At 59.4% G+C, this 19,100-nt stretch overlaps 1 protein-coding gene across 3 annotated transcripts in view; it reads right to left on the bottom strand.

Annotated features, from left to right (window-relative positions):
- Window positions 1–19,100, bottom strand: part of COL5A1 (collagen type V alpha 1 chain) — a 155,072-nt gene that overhangs the window by 98,117 nt on the left and 37,855 nt on the right. For all 3 annotated transcript variants that reach the window (XM_067742804.1, XM_067742805.1, XM_067742803.1), the window contains exons 2-4: window positions 16,947–17,114; window positions 10,737–10,950; window positions 9,625–9,787 (exon numbers count right to left, since the gene is read on the bottom strand). In XM_067742804.1, the coding sequence (XP_067598905.1) occupies window positions 9,625–9,787; window positions 10,737–10,950; window positions 16,947–17,114 (545 nt within the window). The remainder of the gene's footprint in view (window positions 1–9,624; window positions 9,788–10,736; window positions 10,951–16,946; window positions 17,115–19,100) is intronic.

The raw sequence follows: 19,100 nt of genomic DNA, 5'->3' as shown, positions 1-19,100 counted from the left end.
AGAACACGGTCCCAACCTGAAAGACCTTTCTGCGGCATCTTATTCTGTCAACCAACGAGAGAAACTTGGCATTGTTTGTGACAGACCCCACGCAGGTGTTTCTGCAGGTCCACAGCCGTGAGAAGGACTCACACTGCATGCAGAACACGCACTTCCCTGCAGGGGGCCAGGCAGGGGAGTGGTGGGGAGGAGTTGATTTTAGAGGCCCAGGCTGCCCCACACGCTCCAGGCCAGCACCCCCGCTCTGAGCAGACTCTGTGCCGTAATCCAGCCTCACTTCAAGCACTGAGGCCATGCGGCACAACGCCGGCCAAGGTCCCAGGCTCTGCCCCAGACCCGGCAACCTCGACTGCAAACACACACTGCTGGACGTGGGAAGGATGGGGTGACACAGTGTGGCTGACTCATGGGGACAATCTCACGACCCAACCCCTGAGAAGTAGCCTCAAACACAGCCTCCCGGGAGCATTAACTGCAAGCAGTGGGGCTGGGCTCTGGAGAAGGTGGTGTGTGCTCAGGGAAATTAACTTGTAGAATTATTTATATTAATCGATCTGTAGAATTCCAGGCCTCCACGAGGGTCAAGAGTCACTGCAGTGCCCTCAAGTACCGGCTGCCACCTGGTCACTCCCTGGACCTTTTGGAAAGACCTGCTTGTGGACAGACTCTGGACCGGCCGCAGCTGGATAGACATCGCCTGGAGGGGCCTGGAAAATGCAGCTCAGACTAGAGAAAACGGCGATTCCGGGTTGAAAGTGAGCAGGGCCAGGCCTGGGGGGGAGGGGGCTCACTTTGAGTGGAGACACGCATAGTCCTTGGAGCTCAGGAAGGACTGAGAACCAGGGGCCGGCTGGAGGGTCACCCCCGAGAGGGGAGTGAGCAAACAGGGGCTCCATCAGGCTCGAGGGTGAGACCCCCAAAGGGACAGGGACAGAAGTCTGACACTGGGGACCCAGCAGCCCCCATCTGACCCAGGGAATGCTCCAGACCTGGGCCCCAAATCCAGCCCTGCACTTCCCTGCTGTGTGACCTGGAGCAGGTGGCTTTACGTCTCTGGGCTCCAGGTTCCCCACGGGTGCTACGGAGCCAACACAATGCACAACCCCTGGGCTCTGAGAAGACTCATCAGGTGAAGGAGACCAAAGAGCACAGCCCGCACACACACCTGAGCTTCCCGGAGCTGAGAGCTTCCGGGAAAATCCACGGCGGCAGAGTCAGAAACGAGCTGAGATGGATTTTCCGTGTCCTCGGAGATCGAGACCATCAAAGACCTCTGACGAATGCTCTGCACAACTGTTATCGGGTCCCCCCGCCACCGGCCGCCTCCAACCCCAGAGCACCCTCGAGAAGGGGGCACCCAGCAACCTCGTGCGCTGACCCCCATCTCGGAGGCTCTTTTCCTGGAGGCGGTGGAAGGGGTCACAAGGGTTCCAGGCCTGGAGGCACGGCGCTGGGGGCCAGCCCCTCCGCGCCTTCCCCTCTGCCCCTCAGGAGGGTCTCACTGCACCCCCAGAGCCGCCCAGCTATGGCCCACGCCCAAGGTTTGCAGGTGAGGATCGAATCCCCCCTGCTCTCCCAGCAGCTGAGCCTGCAGACCGTCAGGCCCCCCTCCCGTCTCGGAATCCGCCCGCCTATAGCACAGCGCGCTAACAACAGCAACGACAACCCATGTTATCACGAGAACCATCTTGAGAAGAAAACTCCCTCCCCGAGAATTCACGCGACGCCTGTGTCCCCCCCGCCCGCCAGGGGCCCTCCACCAGCATCACCGACAGCAGCGGGACGCCCAGTGCTGGCTGGCGGGCTGAGGACTTGGTCAGGCACTGTGGCCGTCCATCGTCACCGCAAGCACGGCAGTCCCACCTTCAGGGTGAGCGGGCTGAGTCCCGGGATTGCCCAAGGCCCTGCAGACGGTAAGTGAGGCCGGGGCTGCCCTCAGCGGCTGGCTGCGGTAAAGAAGGAGGCCACGCACCGGCAGGACCCCCTCACCCTGCAGCCGTCCACAACGGCAGCTCCCTGGCTCGAGTGGGTGGGCTCCCCTCGGCCACTCCCCTCACCTCCCCATCCCACCCACTGCCACTGCCGGCGAGACCGCGGGACTCAGCACCCACAAGCTTCGGCAGCAACGCCTGACCCTCGTCCGGCATGACCCGGTCCGTCCCCAGCGTCCTCCTCTAGAGCCGCTGCGGCCTGCGGGTCACCGGGCACCACCCTCCCTGGGGACCCACAGATCAGAGAGTCCACTGTAAGCTGCGTGACGCCACAGGGCCGGCCTCCAGCACCGCGTCAGCCTGTCGGGTTGGGACGTGGGCCTGTTGCTCACAGTTTCCATGGAACAAACCTGCAGCCCTCTCGGGCCAGGCAGCAGAAGGAGCCAGGTCCCGAAGCACGTGGGCCAAGCAGGGCCTGCCTGATGCTCTGGGGTCTCTCTGGAACCCTCCTTGCCGGGCCCAGGTAGAGAGGTCCCCCATCCACTGCTGGGCTCAACGCAGATCACGAACACCCGGCACGACCCAGGAGAGCACCCCAGCCCCTGAAAATCACTGCCCACCCGAGGAGCAATTCCAGGCGAAAGCCCTTGGCGGAGACCTGAACGTGAGATCATGCGATTCCTTCACTGTCACCCTGCTCCCACCAGCCTCTGCTAAGGGGTCACACCCTCCCCAGCCCACAGGCTGCCAGCCACCTGCCCCAGGAGGAGTCCTCGCCCCGGCTTGCCCACAGCCCAGCCTCTCCTGCACCCGAACTGGAGACAAAAACGCACTTCAAACTCCCTGCCCACTGCCTTCACTGGTCAGTCAGCTGCCCATTCAAGCCGGGAGCCGTGCACAGGGCTGGCCCCCTAGCCCCTCCAGCCGGCAAGAGCTTACCCCCCAGCCTCCTTGCGCAGACACAACTCAGCAGCCCGAGACAAACCTCGATTTGAAAACAAGCAAATATGCATGCCCAGAGGCCCGCTTTTAATTCCCCACACGTGCCCCGCAGGCATTACTGGGGAGCAGTCCCTCCCCACGCTGGCCTGGGCAGTGGGCTGGGTACGGACCCCCACCCCAGGGCCAAATCCTCACCCCTGGAACCTGGGAATGTGGCCTTACTAGGAAACAGGGTCTTCACAGGTGTAGGGAAGTGACGGGTCTCAAGAAGAGAATCAGCCTGGATTGAGACAGACCCCGAACCCAATGACTTGTGTCCTTACAAGAAGCAGACAGAACAGAGACACGGGGAAGAGAGGAGAGGCCAGGTGAGCACAGAGCAGGGACGGGAGTGATGCGGCCACAGCCAGGGACACCTGGGCTTGTGCTTCCCCAGGAGCACCTCCCTGCCCTGCCAGGCCACCCGAGGCAGCACCGCTCCAGATTACTCCGCCTGCTGCTGGGCCTGGCCACGCCCACTGCCCTCCAAGCCGGAAGAGGGGGGAAGGACCCTCCCCTGGAGCCCCTGCTGGGAGCTCTGCCCCACCCATTTCAGGCTGCAGAGTTCCAGCTTCCAGAACCAGGAAGTAATAAACTCCTGTCTTTTCAAGAGACCGAAGTGGAGACGTGTGTTTCTGGGGTCCCAGGAAACACACGGAGACCGCAACACCTCTGTTCTCGCCAGGAGTCGGGGAAGGTCCCTGTGAAGTGGGCAGAGCTGAAGCAGAGGGGCCTCTGACCTTGACTCACTCACGCCCCTCTGCTTCCCTGGGGTCTGCTTCGCTGGGCGCAGGGCTGCCGCCTCACGTGGCCTGACGCACCAGGACAGTGATCCCGGGCGATGCACAGATGGACGCGAAGGAGAGGGCCAGGACCGGGGTGGACACGGTCCTCAGCCAGGCCCTGCCCAGGACGTGCGGTCTGCGGTAGGAAAGGCTGGGTCTGAGCTGCCCCCTCAGGGACTTGGACCCAAGACTTAGCCCTGGGAGCTTCCACACCACCGACTAAGGTCCGAGTGCACGGCCTCGACTGTGAGAGCTGCCGTGCAGACACTGGGCCCTCCACGGCGGCTCTGCATGCCAGGGCAGAGCATTCATTAGGGGTCTTTGATGGTTCGCTCTGAGTCTTGATCTCTGAGAACATGGGGGGCTGTGTGCGCAGCAGGCCGACCTCAGCATCAATCTCGAACGCACTGGCCCGTTTTCCAGATGGAGCCGCGCTTCCCACCCGGTCTGGCTCCAGAGCCCAGCTCCTCCTATGCCCAGCACCGGTCTACCCAGCAACGCCAACTGGAAAAACACCCGTGGACCCAGGGAGGGGCACCTGGCCTGTGAACTGTCAACCAGTGGGGATGGAAGCGCAGAGACACCCCCAGACAAGCCCGCAGAGCTGCTCACTGCCCGCAGATGCCCTCTGGCCATATCCCCATCGTACCCACCTGTGTCTGAATGGACACGAATGTGAACCCAGAGTGGCCCCACTGGCCCTGCAAATGCACCACCTTCCAAGGAAGGGAAAAGCGCACTCTGGAAGTGTCTGCAGCCCCTCTCCAGAGAGACGTTGGGGTCAAACTGACAAAGCCGCGGGAAGGCAGACAGAAAGGGAGCAAAGTGCAAATGAGGGTCACGCTGCGACACAGCCAGCTCCAGGCTCATCGCCACCGGCAGGACGAGCGCTTCCTCCAGCCGCGTCCCCGGGTGGGACAGGACACAGGACGCCTCGTGCTACCCAGCCCTGCAGCTCGCCCGTCACCACCCCCGTCGCCCAGGTGCACGCCTGTCTGCTCTGTGGCCTCTAGACCAACCAGTGTCCTGCACCCCAGGGGGCTCTGGGCAAGTGATCAGTGACGGGATGTTCCCAGAGTCAAGGGTCACAGGTCACAGCCTTGGCCTCTGACACCAACTCACTGCTCCCTCTCCTTCGAGACCCTGACGCCAGCACCCCTCACATCAAGGAGGGTGAGTCTGTGCTCGACAGGCATCCTGGGCCGGCTCCGTGGATCGCTGGGAAAGCGCCTCCCCCGCCGTGGCCCCGTTCCCGCCCCGGGAAAGCTAAATTCCAAGGAAGACCATGTCAGTGGAAAAGACAGGCCCCTGGAAAAAGGGAATCAGGGATTAAGTAAACCACTGGGTCTCTCCAAACGGCCGAGGAGAGCAGACAGACGGCAGGACCGTGACTTGAACGCAATGCCGTTCTCTCCCTGCCAGCACCCGGGGATCCCGCGGAGAAAAGCTGCAGTTTGCAGTTTGCTTGGTCTTGCTGCCCCTTGAAACATTCAACAGCTTAAAAGCAGACTTGGCTCCTGGCCCAGAACTCGCCGGCTCCCCGTCCCCCAGGGCAGGTCTCCTCTTCCATGATCCCCTCCATTCGAGGACCCAAGAGGAGGGCCCTTCCCCTGCAGAACCCAGAGCAGATGCTCTGGCTTGCTCCCCAGTCCCACCCTCCGGACCCCTCCATCTGGAACACCGGCCGGCTCCAGGACCGCAGGTGAGCCCAGGGCGGGTGCGGGGCCCACCAGTTCAGTCCCACGTTTGAGAGCCTGGCCCGGGGGAGGGTGCCGTGCACCAGTCACGCAGGGGAGGATATAGCTCTGGCAGCCACCGCCCCTGCTAGCAGCTCGTGCTGGCTCTTCCTGGAAGGGTCCAGGGCTTCAGACCCCACAGGCCAGGGGACTCCGGTGTCCCCGGGGCCTGTGCAGGACGATGGGAACCGAGCAGCCTGGAGCAAGGCCAGGCACCCACCGGTACATCGGGACCACCAGGGATGCGCCTGGTTTCCTTGGTCAGGTGGATAGAGAGATGCAGGGGCTGCCGTGACTGTCACACCCGCCACGACATCAGGACAGGCCATCGGCTCTCAGCAACAACAGACCAACCCCGCTGCGCTGCAGTTTTGCTGGGTGACCTTCGGTAGGTTACTCAACGTCTCTGGTGCGGGGAGGGCAGAGCACACAGGCGGCGTGTTGTCACAGGGCCCTGTTGGTGGCCCTGCCTGGCTTCCCACCCAGGTTTGCCACTGAAGAAATATAGCCACTTCCCCCTCCTGCCAGACACACTCGCTCTCCTGGCAGTCTTGTCTGTTTCCGAAAACACAAAGCTTGTCCTAAGCCCGGGGTGAAAACAACACTTTCTCCTGCACAGGGAGGCCCGCAGGACCCCACTTCACAGGGGTCCGAAGAATACCCTCCACTTCCCCCGACGGCGGGCCCTTGGGGGGTGGGACGAAGCCCCGGGACCCCCAGCTGCTCACTGGTCCCAGGGCACGGGTACACCCCAGGAGAAGGGACAGGACACAGGACACACAGCTCCCCAGGAACATCACTGCGGACGCCCCCCGCAGGCAGGTCCTCAGGCAGCCCTGTAGTGCACACGCTCCACCTGGAAGCAGGCGGGCAAGGACGGGGGCTTGGCCCGGTCAGCGAGGTGGGCGGCAAAGCCGTGACCAGGGAGCCAGCTCGAGCCCCTTCCACAGCACACCACGGCGCCCTGAGGGACAGTCCCCGCCTGGGGGCCCTGGCCGGGAGCATGCACCCTGGCCAGGGCAGCACGACCCACAGCCAGTCCCTTCCCCTTTGGGTTTCTGGGCACAGGAATGGGGGGCCCCCGTGAGCCCAGGCGGCTCCACCCCCTGCACGGCTCAGGGCCCTCATCTCTAAGGCGGAGGTCCAGCACCTAACTCGCATGGTGAGATAAGGGACAGCTCGTGACCCTGTGCCACCACAGAGGGAGCGGACCTTGGTCACAGCCGCCACCACGGTTGACAGGTAAATGCAGGGGGATGCTGACGGTGGGCCGCCCGCTCTGACTGCCAGGGGTCTGGTCGGTGTGGTTCGCGATGGTCCTCACAGGTGCAGGCATCTTACAGAGATTCCCTCGGGCCACCCCACGACCCCTAGCACTGGCCCCGTCGCGCCCATTTTACAGATGAGGACGTTGGGTTCGGACAGGTTCAGTGTGGGCTCCAGGCCATCAGCCGGAGAGGAAGAGCATGAAAGCCTGGGGGCCCTTGCTACACACCCCACTTCCTCCCTGGCCCGCGCACACCCCAGGAAAAACCCCAGTGGTCCCAACAGACTCTCTAGAGTTCAGCAAACCCCTGTTTGGAAACAGCACACATCACAAAACCCAGCGTGTGCCAGCAGCGACTTGGCCCTCCACCAAAGTACCCAGAATCCTTCCGGCTCCCCCAGAGCCTCCAAGAGCTTCGGCGCAAATTGGCTTTTAATGAGGGGAAGTCATCCTTCCCGGGGAAGAACGCGGCTGCCGGGGAATCGGTTTCAATGGTGCTGGCCCCTCCTTTTAAAGACACTTCTCCAGAAACCAAAGCGGTGACAAATGCCAAGTGTCGTTATCTGGAGTCTTCTGGAAAGCCACGAGTTAAATCACTTTTATTTATAAAAATTCTGTTTCACTCGCCGCGAGACGAAGCGGGGCTGGGGATACGGGGCCAACCCACCCAGCTTTATCCTTGCTCTCTGAATAAAACAGCAAAAAGTGATGCTCTGGGGCGCCCGAGGGCATCACCACCTCTAGCTCGCTGCTCTTCATTAGGAAAGACAGGTCGTATTTTCCGACGTGGACACATCCAACAGCCGGGGAAGTCCAAGGCTACGGAATCACCGCCTTCAGAACGCGAACGGCTTGTGGTCAACAAGAATCTCTGGTGCCTGGCGGACACGCTCCCTCAAATCGAAAGCCACGACCAGGAAGAAGGGCTCCCCAGAACGCTGTACATATTTTTGAGCTATGGATTCCATCAAAATGGAATGAGAGCCTGCATGCTCTCAGCCGCACAGCAAGACCTACCCAGCTTGCTGGGAGGCTAAACAGAGGCGGAAACCAGTTATCCGATTTGAGATCCGTTTCTTCTTTTTAATTTTTGATTTGGATTTTATTTTATTTATTATTTTTATACAGCAGGTTCTTATTACTTATCTATTTTATACACATTAGCGTATACACGTCAATCCCAATCTCCCAATTCATCCCGCCACCCCCCACCCCACGTTCCCCCCCCGGTGTCCATACGTCTGTTCTCTACATCTGTGTCTCTGTTTCTGCCCTGCAAACCGGTTCATCTGTACCGTTTTTCTAGATTCCAAGTATATGGTTAATATACGATATTTGTTCTTCTCTTCCATTTCTTTTCGAGAATTATAAATTGTTTTCCTTCTCTAATCATAAACGTGGGTAACAGCTACAGAACGCTGGCCGTGGGCCACGCGTATGGCTCGGTGGTCCTTAAACACACCTCACCCACACAAGCATTTCAGAGAGGCGAGGCAGTCACCCAGGATCTCACAGCATGTAGACAGTGCAGCTGGGGCTTGAACCCAGCCCTGACGTCCCTAGTGCTTTCCCTACAGCACCGGAGTCTTAGCAGACGTGTGCTCATGGGAAAACTGGTTCAGAAAATCAAGGAAGCAGGATTCAGTTTAGGATCCTTATCTTTTTAAAAGACAGATAAAGCTTCTTCCTGAGTCGTTACGATAAAAGACACACCATCGGCGCACAAAAGGCACTAGAAATCGGGAAGATGTGGCAACAGTGCGGAAAAGCTACCACGCGGTACATGAATTCAAACCCCAGCCTCGGCACACGGACCCACCTCCGCATTCAGACCTCGAGCAAGGGTGGCGGCGGCGACCCAGGCTCCCGGGCGCTTCTCGGATGAGCCCAGGTGAGCCCCCGGCACCTCTCGAGGCAACGCTACCAGTACCCACGTTTTACAAGTAAGTCCTGAAGCTCACCAAAGCCACCTGCTTCACCTGGACCCTCCCACCAGCAAGAGGTCTACGCCGGCAAAAACTTAATCCCAGTCGGGGCGACCCCCAAGCCTTTGACAGTAGCTCCCCGGGAGGACCCCGAAGCCGCTCAGGCCGCCTGCAGCTCATCCCGGGTCTCTGGGCAACTGTGGCCGGAGTCGTGCTCGGAGGGGGTGTCGCCATAACTCGCAAAATTCGGCAGTGCCTGCAGAATCCAGGCGCCCAGCCCACCCTGCTGCCCACAGGCTGCGGCCGTCCTGGACTCCTGCTGGGCTGAGGGGCTGCCGACTTCGGCAGGATCCACGGACCCACCTTCACACGCTGGTTCGCCCACCCCCCAACCCCCGCCTCCACGGAGACGTGGCTGTTCCGATGTTTCCTTGCTCAGCCACATCTGACCAACTGGGCTCTGTCCACCTTTCCACCTGCCCCGACGCGGGGTTGCTATCAAGGCTGACACACGTCAAGCGCTTGCTATGAGGAGGCCGTGGTGCTTTACGCATTCAGCCCCACGTAATTCTTGCCACGTTCTGTGAAGGAGCTGCATGCGTGATCCCATTTTACAGATGGAGAGACTGAGGCTCAGAAACGTCAGCGCAACCTGCCCAAGGCCCGGAATCAGCAAACGAGACAGTGGAGAGTCCGGCCCCGCGGGCCTGCACCGAGGCCAGCTCCCCCGCCCCCGAATCTCTCATAGTTACGCACGTGGCCCCAGTAGGACCCCCGAGAGAGGTGAGACCCAAACCTCATCCTCCCCACCGGCGCAAAGCCCAAGGGCCCGTTCGAACGCCCGCTCGTCTCCACCGGCAGACATCACTCCTGCCGTTAACAGAAGCAGGACAATCAGTAGGTGTTCCCTCCCCCCCACCCACGCCCCCAGCAGAGCGCCAGGATCCAGGCAACACGGCGTCGGCTTGGCTGGCCCCAGGCCCCCGGCCCCCTGCTTACCTCAAACACCTCCTCATCCAGAATTCGGGTGCCAAACACGATGATGCCGTTAACGTCTATCACGGGGTGATTGCTGCGGTCCAGGGATGTCGTCACCTTCTTCTTACAGTCCAGGATCAAGGTGACATTCTTCCTGTGGATGCTAAGAGCAATTCTGTGCCACCTGCAAAGAAACAGACAGCCAGGCAGGTGAAGGGGGGCCAGTGTCACGAAGTACCAATACGAGTGCCTCAACCGCAAGTCCCTGGGGACCCAGGAGAGCATCTCTTTCCTGCAGTGTCACGGGGCTGAGCAGTTCAGAGCCGAGCCTCTGTGGGCAGACAGGCGTGGGCACAGGTCCACACTGCGTGCCACGTGAGACCCACTGGACTCAAAGATCAGGTGTCTCATCTCTGGGATGAGAGCAGCTGTGCAGCCCGGAGCACAGCCCTGAACCCTGGAGTGGGCTGGTCAGTGGGTCAAGGGCAGGGAGACCTGACAGTACTTCCCTGTGTACCATCTCAACCCCCAACAGCACATGCAGGCTGCTGGAGAAACCGAGTCTGACAGGAAATGGTGGGACTGATGGATCTATGTGAAACTCTCAATTAGAAATGCAGAAATCATGGCCTGAGGTCTTCAAGGATCACAGCGCGTGGCCTCAGACGTGTCAGTCAATTAATTTCAAACGACCGGGGTTTAGGGATGCATCCAACAGAGAATTCTGGAAAGACCTGACTCCTTTTTCTTTTTTTTTTTTAAATCATTCACTCTCACGTCTGTGTCTGTATCCTTGAGGATGCCTTAAATCCTTTCTGGAAGAAGTTGGGTATAACTACACAGTCTCCCGTGTCCCTTCGGACACTAAGAGGCTAGCATTTGATACAGCTCAGTGCATTTTACAAAGGGGACGTGGAGGCCCAGGGAGAAGAAGGCCTCCCCAGAGCCACAGAGGATGCGCCCAGACCAAGACCCAGCTCCCAGGACTCCAAGCCCGGTGCTCCCTCCGACCTGCGGGCGTGCCGGCACCATCCTGCTATATAAAGCACATTCTGCTATAAGGTCCCCGGTTCGGCCGGGGGCCCCGACCCTCCAGCAGGAGAAGGAGTGGGTTGCTGAGTGGTGCCACTTACTTGCCATCTGACAGGTTGATGCCTCTGAAGAGGGGGTAGTCCTCCGGCCCCGGTTTCCCTGTGTGGTCCTCATAGAGGAAGACCGGAGAGCGGCCCATCTCCAGGCCGATCTGCTGGATGCCCTGCTCATTGTAGATGGAGACCAGGAAGGCCTGGCTGCCCTTCTTGGCTTTCACAGTGGTTAGAATGGAGAAGTCCTCGGGAAATGCAGATGCTGGAACAGAGGACAGAGACAAGGCAGTCGGGAAGCCCCCAACCGTGCCCAGCCACAGCTCTCTGCAAACAGACCAGCTCAGGGACCTGGCAACATTTGCTGGATATGGTGGTGCATTTGCTGCACATCTGCCCCTTGATCAAACTGTTCCTGCAGCCTTCCCCTAACACCACATGGTCAAACCTAGCCCCTCCGAGGCTCAGTCCAAATGCAAACCTCATTGGTCCTTCCAACTGTGAGCCTTCACTGCTATCTTTTTCAGTTCCCACACCTCAATATATCTATGTATAAATCCTTCTTAGAACTTTCTAGAATGTGAGCTTCCTCTGGGCAGGCGCTGTTTCAGACGCGTCTTTTACCCTCCGCAGTGCCTAGAGCTGTGCCTGGCAGAGTGTGTCTCATTTTGCGCCCTCTGGAGGGAGGGAGGAGAGAGAGAAGAGGGGAAGGAAGGCAAGAGGCAGGGAATCATGACGAGAATTGCACTTCTTGACATTTCCTGGTTGACATGCAAATCAGAGAAAAAGTAAAATAAATCAGAAGACTTCAAATTTAAAAGGGAAACCCAAACCCTGGTATGTTGGCGGGAGGGAGGGTTCCTTACGACACAGGCCGGAAACAATTTGAGGCCATTAAAAGCCAGACCCGCGCTGGCCCTGCCGAGGGCACAAGGCTGCCCCAGAATCCTCCACACGCACGCCCTCCACGCCCTGCCTCACGGACGGGAGAGGAAATCGCAGCCCCCTCCTTCCGTCCATCCTGGTTCTCTCTGTGTGCAATTTGCAATTCCCCCGAGAGCGAGGGCCCGGGGCTGACAAGGGAGCTGGGCTATCGAGGCACAGCCAGGAAGGCTCAACCCAAGTCAGTGTGCTTCTCAGAACCAGGCCGAAGAAGCGAGCCCGAGGGGTGTCAACGGGGACACCCGACAGAGGAAGGACAAGGCCCTGCGGCGGAAGCTACCTCGCTGCAGAGCGCTGAAGCCCAGTCCACGGTCCTTGGCAAGGACAGAGCCCATCGTCAGACCCACCCCTTCTTTAGAACTGTAACAAGGTCAACCAGATGGCCCGCGTGGCAGAGCGGGGCTCAGGGCAGCTTTCAGTGAGGATGCTGTCCTTGGGCGCCCTCTGCTGGCGGAACTGCTGCACGGCGGGGCAGCTGGGCTCTGCTTCTGGTCCCTGTGAGCGCTGCTGATGCCCTGCTGAGGGGAGGGGGGATGCCACGGAAAGAACTGCCCCTGCAGCCCCTGGAGGACCCAGGGTAGACACACGGTCTCTCTAGCGTGAGGACAAGAGGGGCCACGGCAGCTTCAGGCAGAGAACCCAAACCCCAAAAGCCAACAGAGTTGTGTGAGTTTTCAAGGCCATGAGGGAGAGCAGGTGGAGAAATCCATCCCACGGCCCCCAAAGCTCTAGCTAAGGTGCGGATCTGGAAAGGCCCAAGGCTCACAGCCCGGGCAGAATCTGGTCCCATGTTAAGGAGCTAGAAGTTGGGGTCTGTTTGCTGTGCTCAGCACCGTGGCCGAGCCCATCCCCCGGGGCAGGAACCAGCTGGGTGCCTCCGCTCCCGGGGAGGGGGTAGGTTTGGCCATGTGCTGTTAGGGAAAGGCTGCAGGAACAGTCTGATCAAGGGGCAGATGTGCAGCAAATGTCTGAGCGCCACCATATCCAGCAAAGTTTGCCAGGTCTAGGTGGAGGGTGAGGAGGTCAGTGTGGTCATCTGTCTGAGGAAAGGCTGGCTTCATTGAGGGACCAACTCAGGCTGCCCTTCCACGGACAGGAAGCCATTTGGAAAGAGGCCCGTGGAGGCCACTACCGTCACAGCTGTCCCTCCACGCCGCCCTCTGAACGTGGGATGTGAGAGGGAATCAGAGATCCCGGCCCGAGTGAACGGCCGTGGTAGGGGAGGGGGTTTGCGTGCAGGCCCCAGGGGGAGACCCCAGCCAGGCCAGTGGCAGGACCTCGGTGGTGGCCCTTTGGTCCCTGGGGGTGAGCGGGCACTAAGGGGCCCAGGGTGGTGTCTGACCCCAAGCATCTCAGAGGTCCCTGCTCCCGTCCAGGATAGACTTCAATCACCATGTGAGTCCGTGAGCCCCTCACTCTCATCTCAAAGGGTCGCCTGCCTCCCGTCCCCACCCCGTGATGACTCCACGCCTCTTACAGTCACCCCCCTGCCTCAGATAACAAGAAGAGCGGACATGGGAGTGCCCCTCCCCCTCCCTGCAGCGTGACGCGCCACCCAGGCCCACGAACGCCCCTGCTCCCGACTCATTCAGACGCTGCCTCCCAATTTTTAAATCGCTACAGTAACACACGCTCTCAGCTCAGAGAAGCTGAAAGGAGAAATTACGTGTAATATTCATCTCCCTCCTGGCAAAATAACAAAGGATTTGCTGTCACTGTAGAGACCGTTCATTCTCGTCTGGACGTGAGCCGGACGCTGACATGCTTTATAATCTACACTGTCTGGGAGAAACTCGTCTGCTATCCAACGCTTCGTGTTTTGTTTCTCAGAGAGACGTCAAAACTGAGGGGTAAGCTGAGCAAGAGGCCCAGTTACTTCCTTAGACCGTTTCCTTTCCACCCGGCTGAAGCCCAAAGACACGGAGCAGTTTAGGTGTACAGTGGGCGTTTAATAAGTGCATCTGCTACTAAACTGAACCCTACTAAGCCAACAGTTACAGGTTCTGCTGGACGGAGGCTGATTCCGGAGGTCCCGCCCCACGGTGCAGGGCAGGCCTGGAGCGAAGGCGGAAGAGTGAGCGGGGGGCATAGCTATGCCCAGGCCCCGTCTCAGATCCTGAGCAGGAAGGGAGTCTCAGCGGCCCCGAAGTGACCAGAGGGAGTGCGAAATGGGGAGAGGACCCCAATCCTAGGCACGGGAGCAGAGGAGGGGGCCGCGTGACCACGGGGAGGCTGGCTTGCCTGGATGTCTTCGGAGGGGATGGCTGGACCTCGGTGATGGCCGCAGGCCCGTGGTGCCAGGGCAGCCTCATGGGACACGCCTGCCTCCTGCATTCAGGGAGGGCCCAGGACGGCTTCTTCTAGGGTCTCAGGCCAGCCTTACGCTGACGTGCTGCCCCCCACGCCCGCAGGCAGAGGCCCAGGAAACGCCCCGCTCCAGGCAAGCTGTGCAACCCTCTCTGGTTTGTTTGTCACCGTCCCGGGTTCCGCTTTAGCCCTTACGGCCTGGTCTACCCAGTGTCAAGACCACCCAGCGCCAACCGTCAAGGTCTGTAACCTGGAGTTGCACTCCTGGCCCTGGTGATTCAGAACCCGGATTACAGCCTCTAAGCAAGACTAGAAAATCCCCTTAGGATCGGGCAGGAACAGTAGGCCCCGTCTTGCCGGCAAGTGCAGAGAACACCAGACTGCTTCTCTTCACCTGCTGGGAAGGGGGCGAGTCCTCTGAAGAACCCCAGCCCAAGGAACCTTGATTTCCCCGAAAGAAACGGCCTGGATCGCAGGCGATCTGTACAAAGTGGGAGAATCAATGACTGGGTGAGGCCGGCGTCTGGGCTGGGGAAGGGGGACAGGTCCTGCAAAGGCTCCCAGATCCCTGCTCAGTTTTGGCCCCCAAGCCCGCATCCACGACCCAGACCCACCCGGCCTGCACAGGGGCGCCTGCATCCCCAGAGAATCCAGGTGGCCTCTCGGGAGAACGATGGGGGTTTTCTCGTTACGGAGAGGTCACGCGGACCCGGACCTCCTTTGCACTGAGACGTTTAAAACGTCTATGCTCAACTCAGGCCACCACGGCCTCGGCCCGGCTGGGGCCACCTGACCACACCACCCCTTCCCTCTGCAGCTGTCCAGCAGACACAGCATCTAAAACGCAGCCAAACGCCACGGCTCCCAGGAGGCCAAGCAAAAAGCAAGACAGGTGGGTGCCCCTTCCGAGGTTTCCAAGAGAGGAAAGGCCAGAGAGGCTGTGTGGTTTCATCAACCCTGGGGCCTGCAGAAAAGACCCCCCAGAAGTTCCCACTTAAATCATCCCCAAAGACCTCCAGTTCTATTTGGCATTAATGAGACAATCATTATATATGGACCCATTGTACCCCATAAGCTAATGATGGCTAGAAGGCCCTGTAACAGCCTTTTAAACTCTTTTGAGGATCTAATCAATATCCTAATTTGACAGGTTAGGAAAAATGTGGGCTTAAAAAAAAAGATCCCTGGGCTTCCCTGGTGGCGCAGTGGTTGAGAGTACGCCTGCCGATGCAGGGGACGCAGGTTCGTGCCCCGGTCTGGGAGGATCCCACATGCCACGGAGCAGCTGGGCCCATGAGCCATGGCCGCTGAGCCTGCGCGTCCGGAGCCTGTGCTCCGCAGCGGGAGAGGCCACAACGGTGAGAGGCCTGCGTACCGCAAAAAAAAAAAAAAAAAAATAGATCCCTGTCTGCTGTTGAGGAATTCATACCAGATCTCCAAAAACTGGCCTGTATTCTGAGACCCTCTGACATTTCTCGCCCCAAGATAACCGGGGTCCGGGGGGTGGGCAGGGATACTAACTCCGATGAATTGGTTGTGACCCTGAACTGGGTGGCAGGGATCAGATTTAACTAATTTTCAGCAAAGCAACTACAGATGACCTCGAGGCAGGACACCTAATTCCACAGGACGGCCTTGGAAGGTGACCACGTCACACACACGTCAGGCAGTGGGTGTCTGTCCCAAAGTGCAGTCACCACTGTCTGGGGCCGTCAGCTCTCACAAGCCTCCCCTGCCCCTCGGTCCCCCTAGGACAGGAATTCTAAACTGGGGACTCGGGGCAGGCGAGCAGACAACTTCTGGGTGATTCCAAAAGATACGCTGGCCCCAAGCAAGGATAAGAAACACTCCCCTGGCCGTGAGGGAAAGTGAAATCCCCACGGTTCTTCGTGGCGAGTGACCCAGGAGCCCTGGCAGTGACCCCTGTCTTCAAGGATGGTCGAATGCTCTGGAAGGGGGGTGTCTGGCTCCCGAAGGCGGTAAAGCGGGGGGGCTCTTTAAGATAGTGATGGGGCGCAGGGCCCCGGACAGATCTCACCGACCCCAAATGACATTCCTGGAAAGAGCAGACCCAGCCCCTCTCGCAGAGACAAACCCTTAAAAGTCGCCGCTGGATTTAAAGGAAAGCTGAGAAAACAGCTGGGGTGAAGCAGGGTTATGAGTGAAAGGGTTAGAGGGAGCCCAATGCAGCCCCTGAGGGAGTGTGTCCTTCCGGGCCCCGGGGGGGACGTGACGAAACAGAGACGCCATTACTTGTCAAAAGGTTGCCCGATACAGGGCTCAACGTCCAGGGTGCATAACGCAGTCACCAAAACGATGTCGTATGTCTTCTAATGACTGCAAGACACCTCCTGAGGTGAGTCCATCTGCCCAAGGTCCCCTGGGCCCTTTCTGATGTGAGTCAGGAAGAAGAAGTCCTTTGAGGTGGAGGGAGAGGTAATCAAACCTGGGCCTAGTCAGCCGGTCCAGGCCCCGAGGGTGTGAGGGGGGCAGTCAGGGACCACCTGGATGCTGCATCCGACCAGCAAACGTCACTTCCCGCTCTGGGTACGTAACTAAGAGCAGCGACGTGACACGGGGCAATGGATTCTCATTAAGAGCCTGCACTCTCTTGCTGGGAGCCGTGACGTCTGATTCACGTGTCTCTTAACGTCCTCGCCCCCAGTTAAGCTTCTGTCTGGAAGCGTTTCCTTCCCCGTGACCCCAGGGTTTCTCTTAACCCCGTCACCCGGGAACCATCCATCTCCTTTTTGCCTTTGGAGTCCTGACAGCCTGTCCACAGCTGGAGAGACACCTGCTTGGAGAAGCAGTGTCAACAGATGTGGCCCCGCTGTCCCTTTGGTGGTGGACGGTGAGGGGTGCCGGGCTGTGTTTTCACTATCCTGACATCAAACCAGGCTCATCTGCGGAAAACCAAGCACGTTTCTCCACCCCACCGGCTCCCGGCTCTGCTCCCTGGCTGGGGGCGGGAGATGGAGCCGCACCCCACCAGGCACACACGCCGCCTCTTACCAGGGTACAGCTGCTTGGTGGGCGCGCTGAGTTGGGCATCTTTTGTGACCCTGTAAGCGACATCCGGGCCTTTGGAAGATCGCCGCGCTGCACAAAAGCCTGTGGTCTTGGTTATTCCGTCAGGCAGGTTGTGAAAATCTAGAACCTTCAGGAGATCTGCTGGCTGAGCTGAAAGGACAAAGAGGAGGTGTAGGTTAGCCACGGGCAGGCAGGGAGTGCCTACGGGGCAGGCCCACCCTCGGGTGAGCCCCCGGAGGGTTTAGATGAGCTGGAAACCAACCTTCACCACCTCCCGTCACCCACACCTCAATCTCTGACGCTCAGGAGATGGATACCAAGGGATCAGCTCAGAAACCGGGTGCTCCTGGGGGCAGGACACCCCACTTTGTAGAAATGCCCACGGCCAGAAATTTTCCCGACCTGGTCCCTGCAAGCAGCCACCCCCCAGGAGCAACGCCTCCCTGATTTTGCACTCACGTTGCTCTGTTTCCCCAAGTGCCGAACAAGCCCCGGGCTCCCGGACACCTCTCCTCATTCATGCCACAGAAGACCCACCCCAAACACAAGCTGAAAGGCGGTGTTAGATCCCACAGCTGATGGAAGCAGCTCTATAAAGGCTGGTCCCACGCAACGGGAGTGACTGACAGCTCACGAAATCTGTTATGTAACTGCTGGAGCGCGTGTCCCTCCTGGGTGCCACTGAGAACAGCGGGCATGCCCCCGGCACATTTTATCCCCCATCCTCATCCAATTAAAACGTAATTTCCCCATAACAGTTTACACAAATAGTCAGACTCTATCTGCCCCCAGAAGACGGGCGCATACAGGGCAAGACAGTGCAGAACCAAGAGCAAGAGAGGGGCGGGTCCCTGCATCGCTTCTGGAAAGTTCCTGACCTCCCTCCAGGGCCCCGCAGAGAACGGAGCAGCCCCTGATGGCAAGGGAGAAGCTGGCATTCTGGTGAGCTCAACCGTCCCCCACAAATGCAAAACATAGCCTCCATGTGCCTGCACATGCCCCAACCACGTCAGAAAGACCCCAGACCTCCAGGCTGTGAGGACCGCAAGCTTGCGATCCACACGCCCCCCTGCCCTAAACAAAGCCAGTTTCGTATGCAAAGTTCAGCTCACGCTACTACAAACAGGAGTCCTGGGAGTCCAGGCAGAGAAAGTAAACTTGAACTTGGAGTCAGCGTGACAGGACATCTGTGCAGCTGGGCTTTTGGGGAACCCAGTGGCCAGCACCCGCCTATCCATGTGGGTGTGGGTGGGGCTGCCACACCCCCTCCACTGGAGCATGTGGGCCTCTCTGGCCAACCAGAGCACAGCACCACCCTGTCCCTGGGGCTTGGTCCAGGGCTGGGCATGTGACTGGACCAGGCCCAGGAAGCTCCATCCTGGGGCTCTTTCCTCTCTGCTCTGCTGCCTTCACTCACGGATGATGACCCTGCAGCTGCAGGTGGCTGTCTTCTGGGGGTTGGGGGAGCGCCTGTCTGAGGATGTGGACAGACAGACTCCCGCCACACAGCTTGGGCTCCTGGATCAAGCCATGCCTGAAGAAAACTCATCTACACAAACCAACAGGTTGTCATCATGCTTCTGCCAATTCGGGTTAGACGCTGATACTTGCTACTAAAAGTCCACATGCACTGCTGGGTGCAACAGCGGGCTGACACAAGCTCGCCCCTGGGGTCTCCGGGCTCCGTAACCATTCAGTTCCCCGGCCCACTGGCCTTCCTCCCCAGAGTGTCGTTACATGCCTGGGACTCGCTCAAGAGGAAAGTTCCACCTTCTTAACAAGGGTGATAGCTTTGGAGGTGAGAAAGGACCACCAGGGCCGCTTTCCCCTTGGCCGGGTTCTGAGCAATCCTGCAGCCAAGCTGCTGCACGTGGAACCCAGCACAGCCGTCGGGGGTGGGTGGCCATGCAGCCCCGCTGCGTGTCCAGGTAAGTCCTTAGCAAGAGAATCACCCAGATGGAAGCCTGGAAGGGGAGCAGGTGCCGGGCGGGGCATTTAGGGTAGGCATGGTGGACGGTGCCAGAGGAAGGGGGGGACGGTGCCCTGTAGGCCATTCCCACCATGAGGAGCTGGGCATGAGGGGAGGACGGCAGGTTGGGTCAGGCTCTGAGGGGGACCAGGGTGGAAGCGAATTGA

The sequence above is a fragment of the Pseudorca crassidens genome, chromosome 7 (genome assembly GCF_039906515.1).
Source record: "Pseudorca crassidens isolate mPseCra1 chromosome 7, mPseCra1.hap1, whole genome shotgun sequence".
NCBI classification, from domain to species: Eukaryota; Metazoa; Chordata; class Mammalia; order Artiodactyla; family Delphinidae; genus Pseudorca; species Pseudorca crassidens.
The sequence above is the reverse complement of the archived record's forward strand: the minus strand, read 5'-3'. Positions and strand labels throughout refer to the sequence as shown.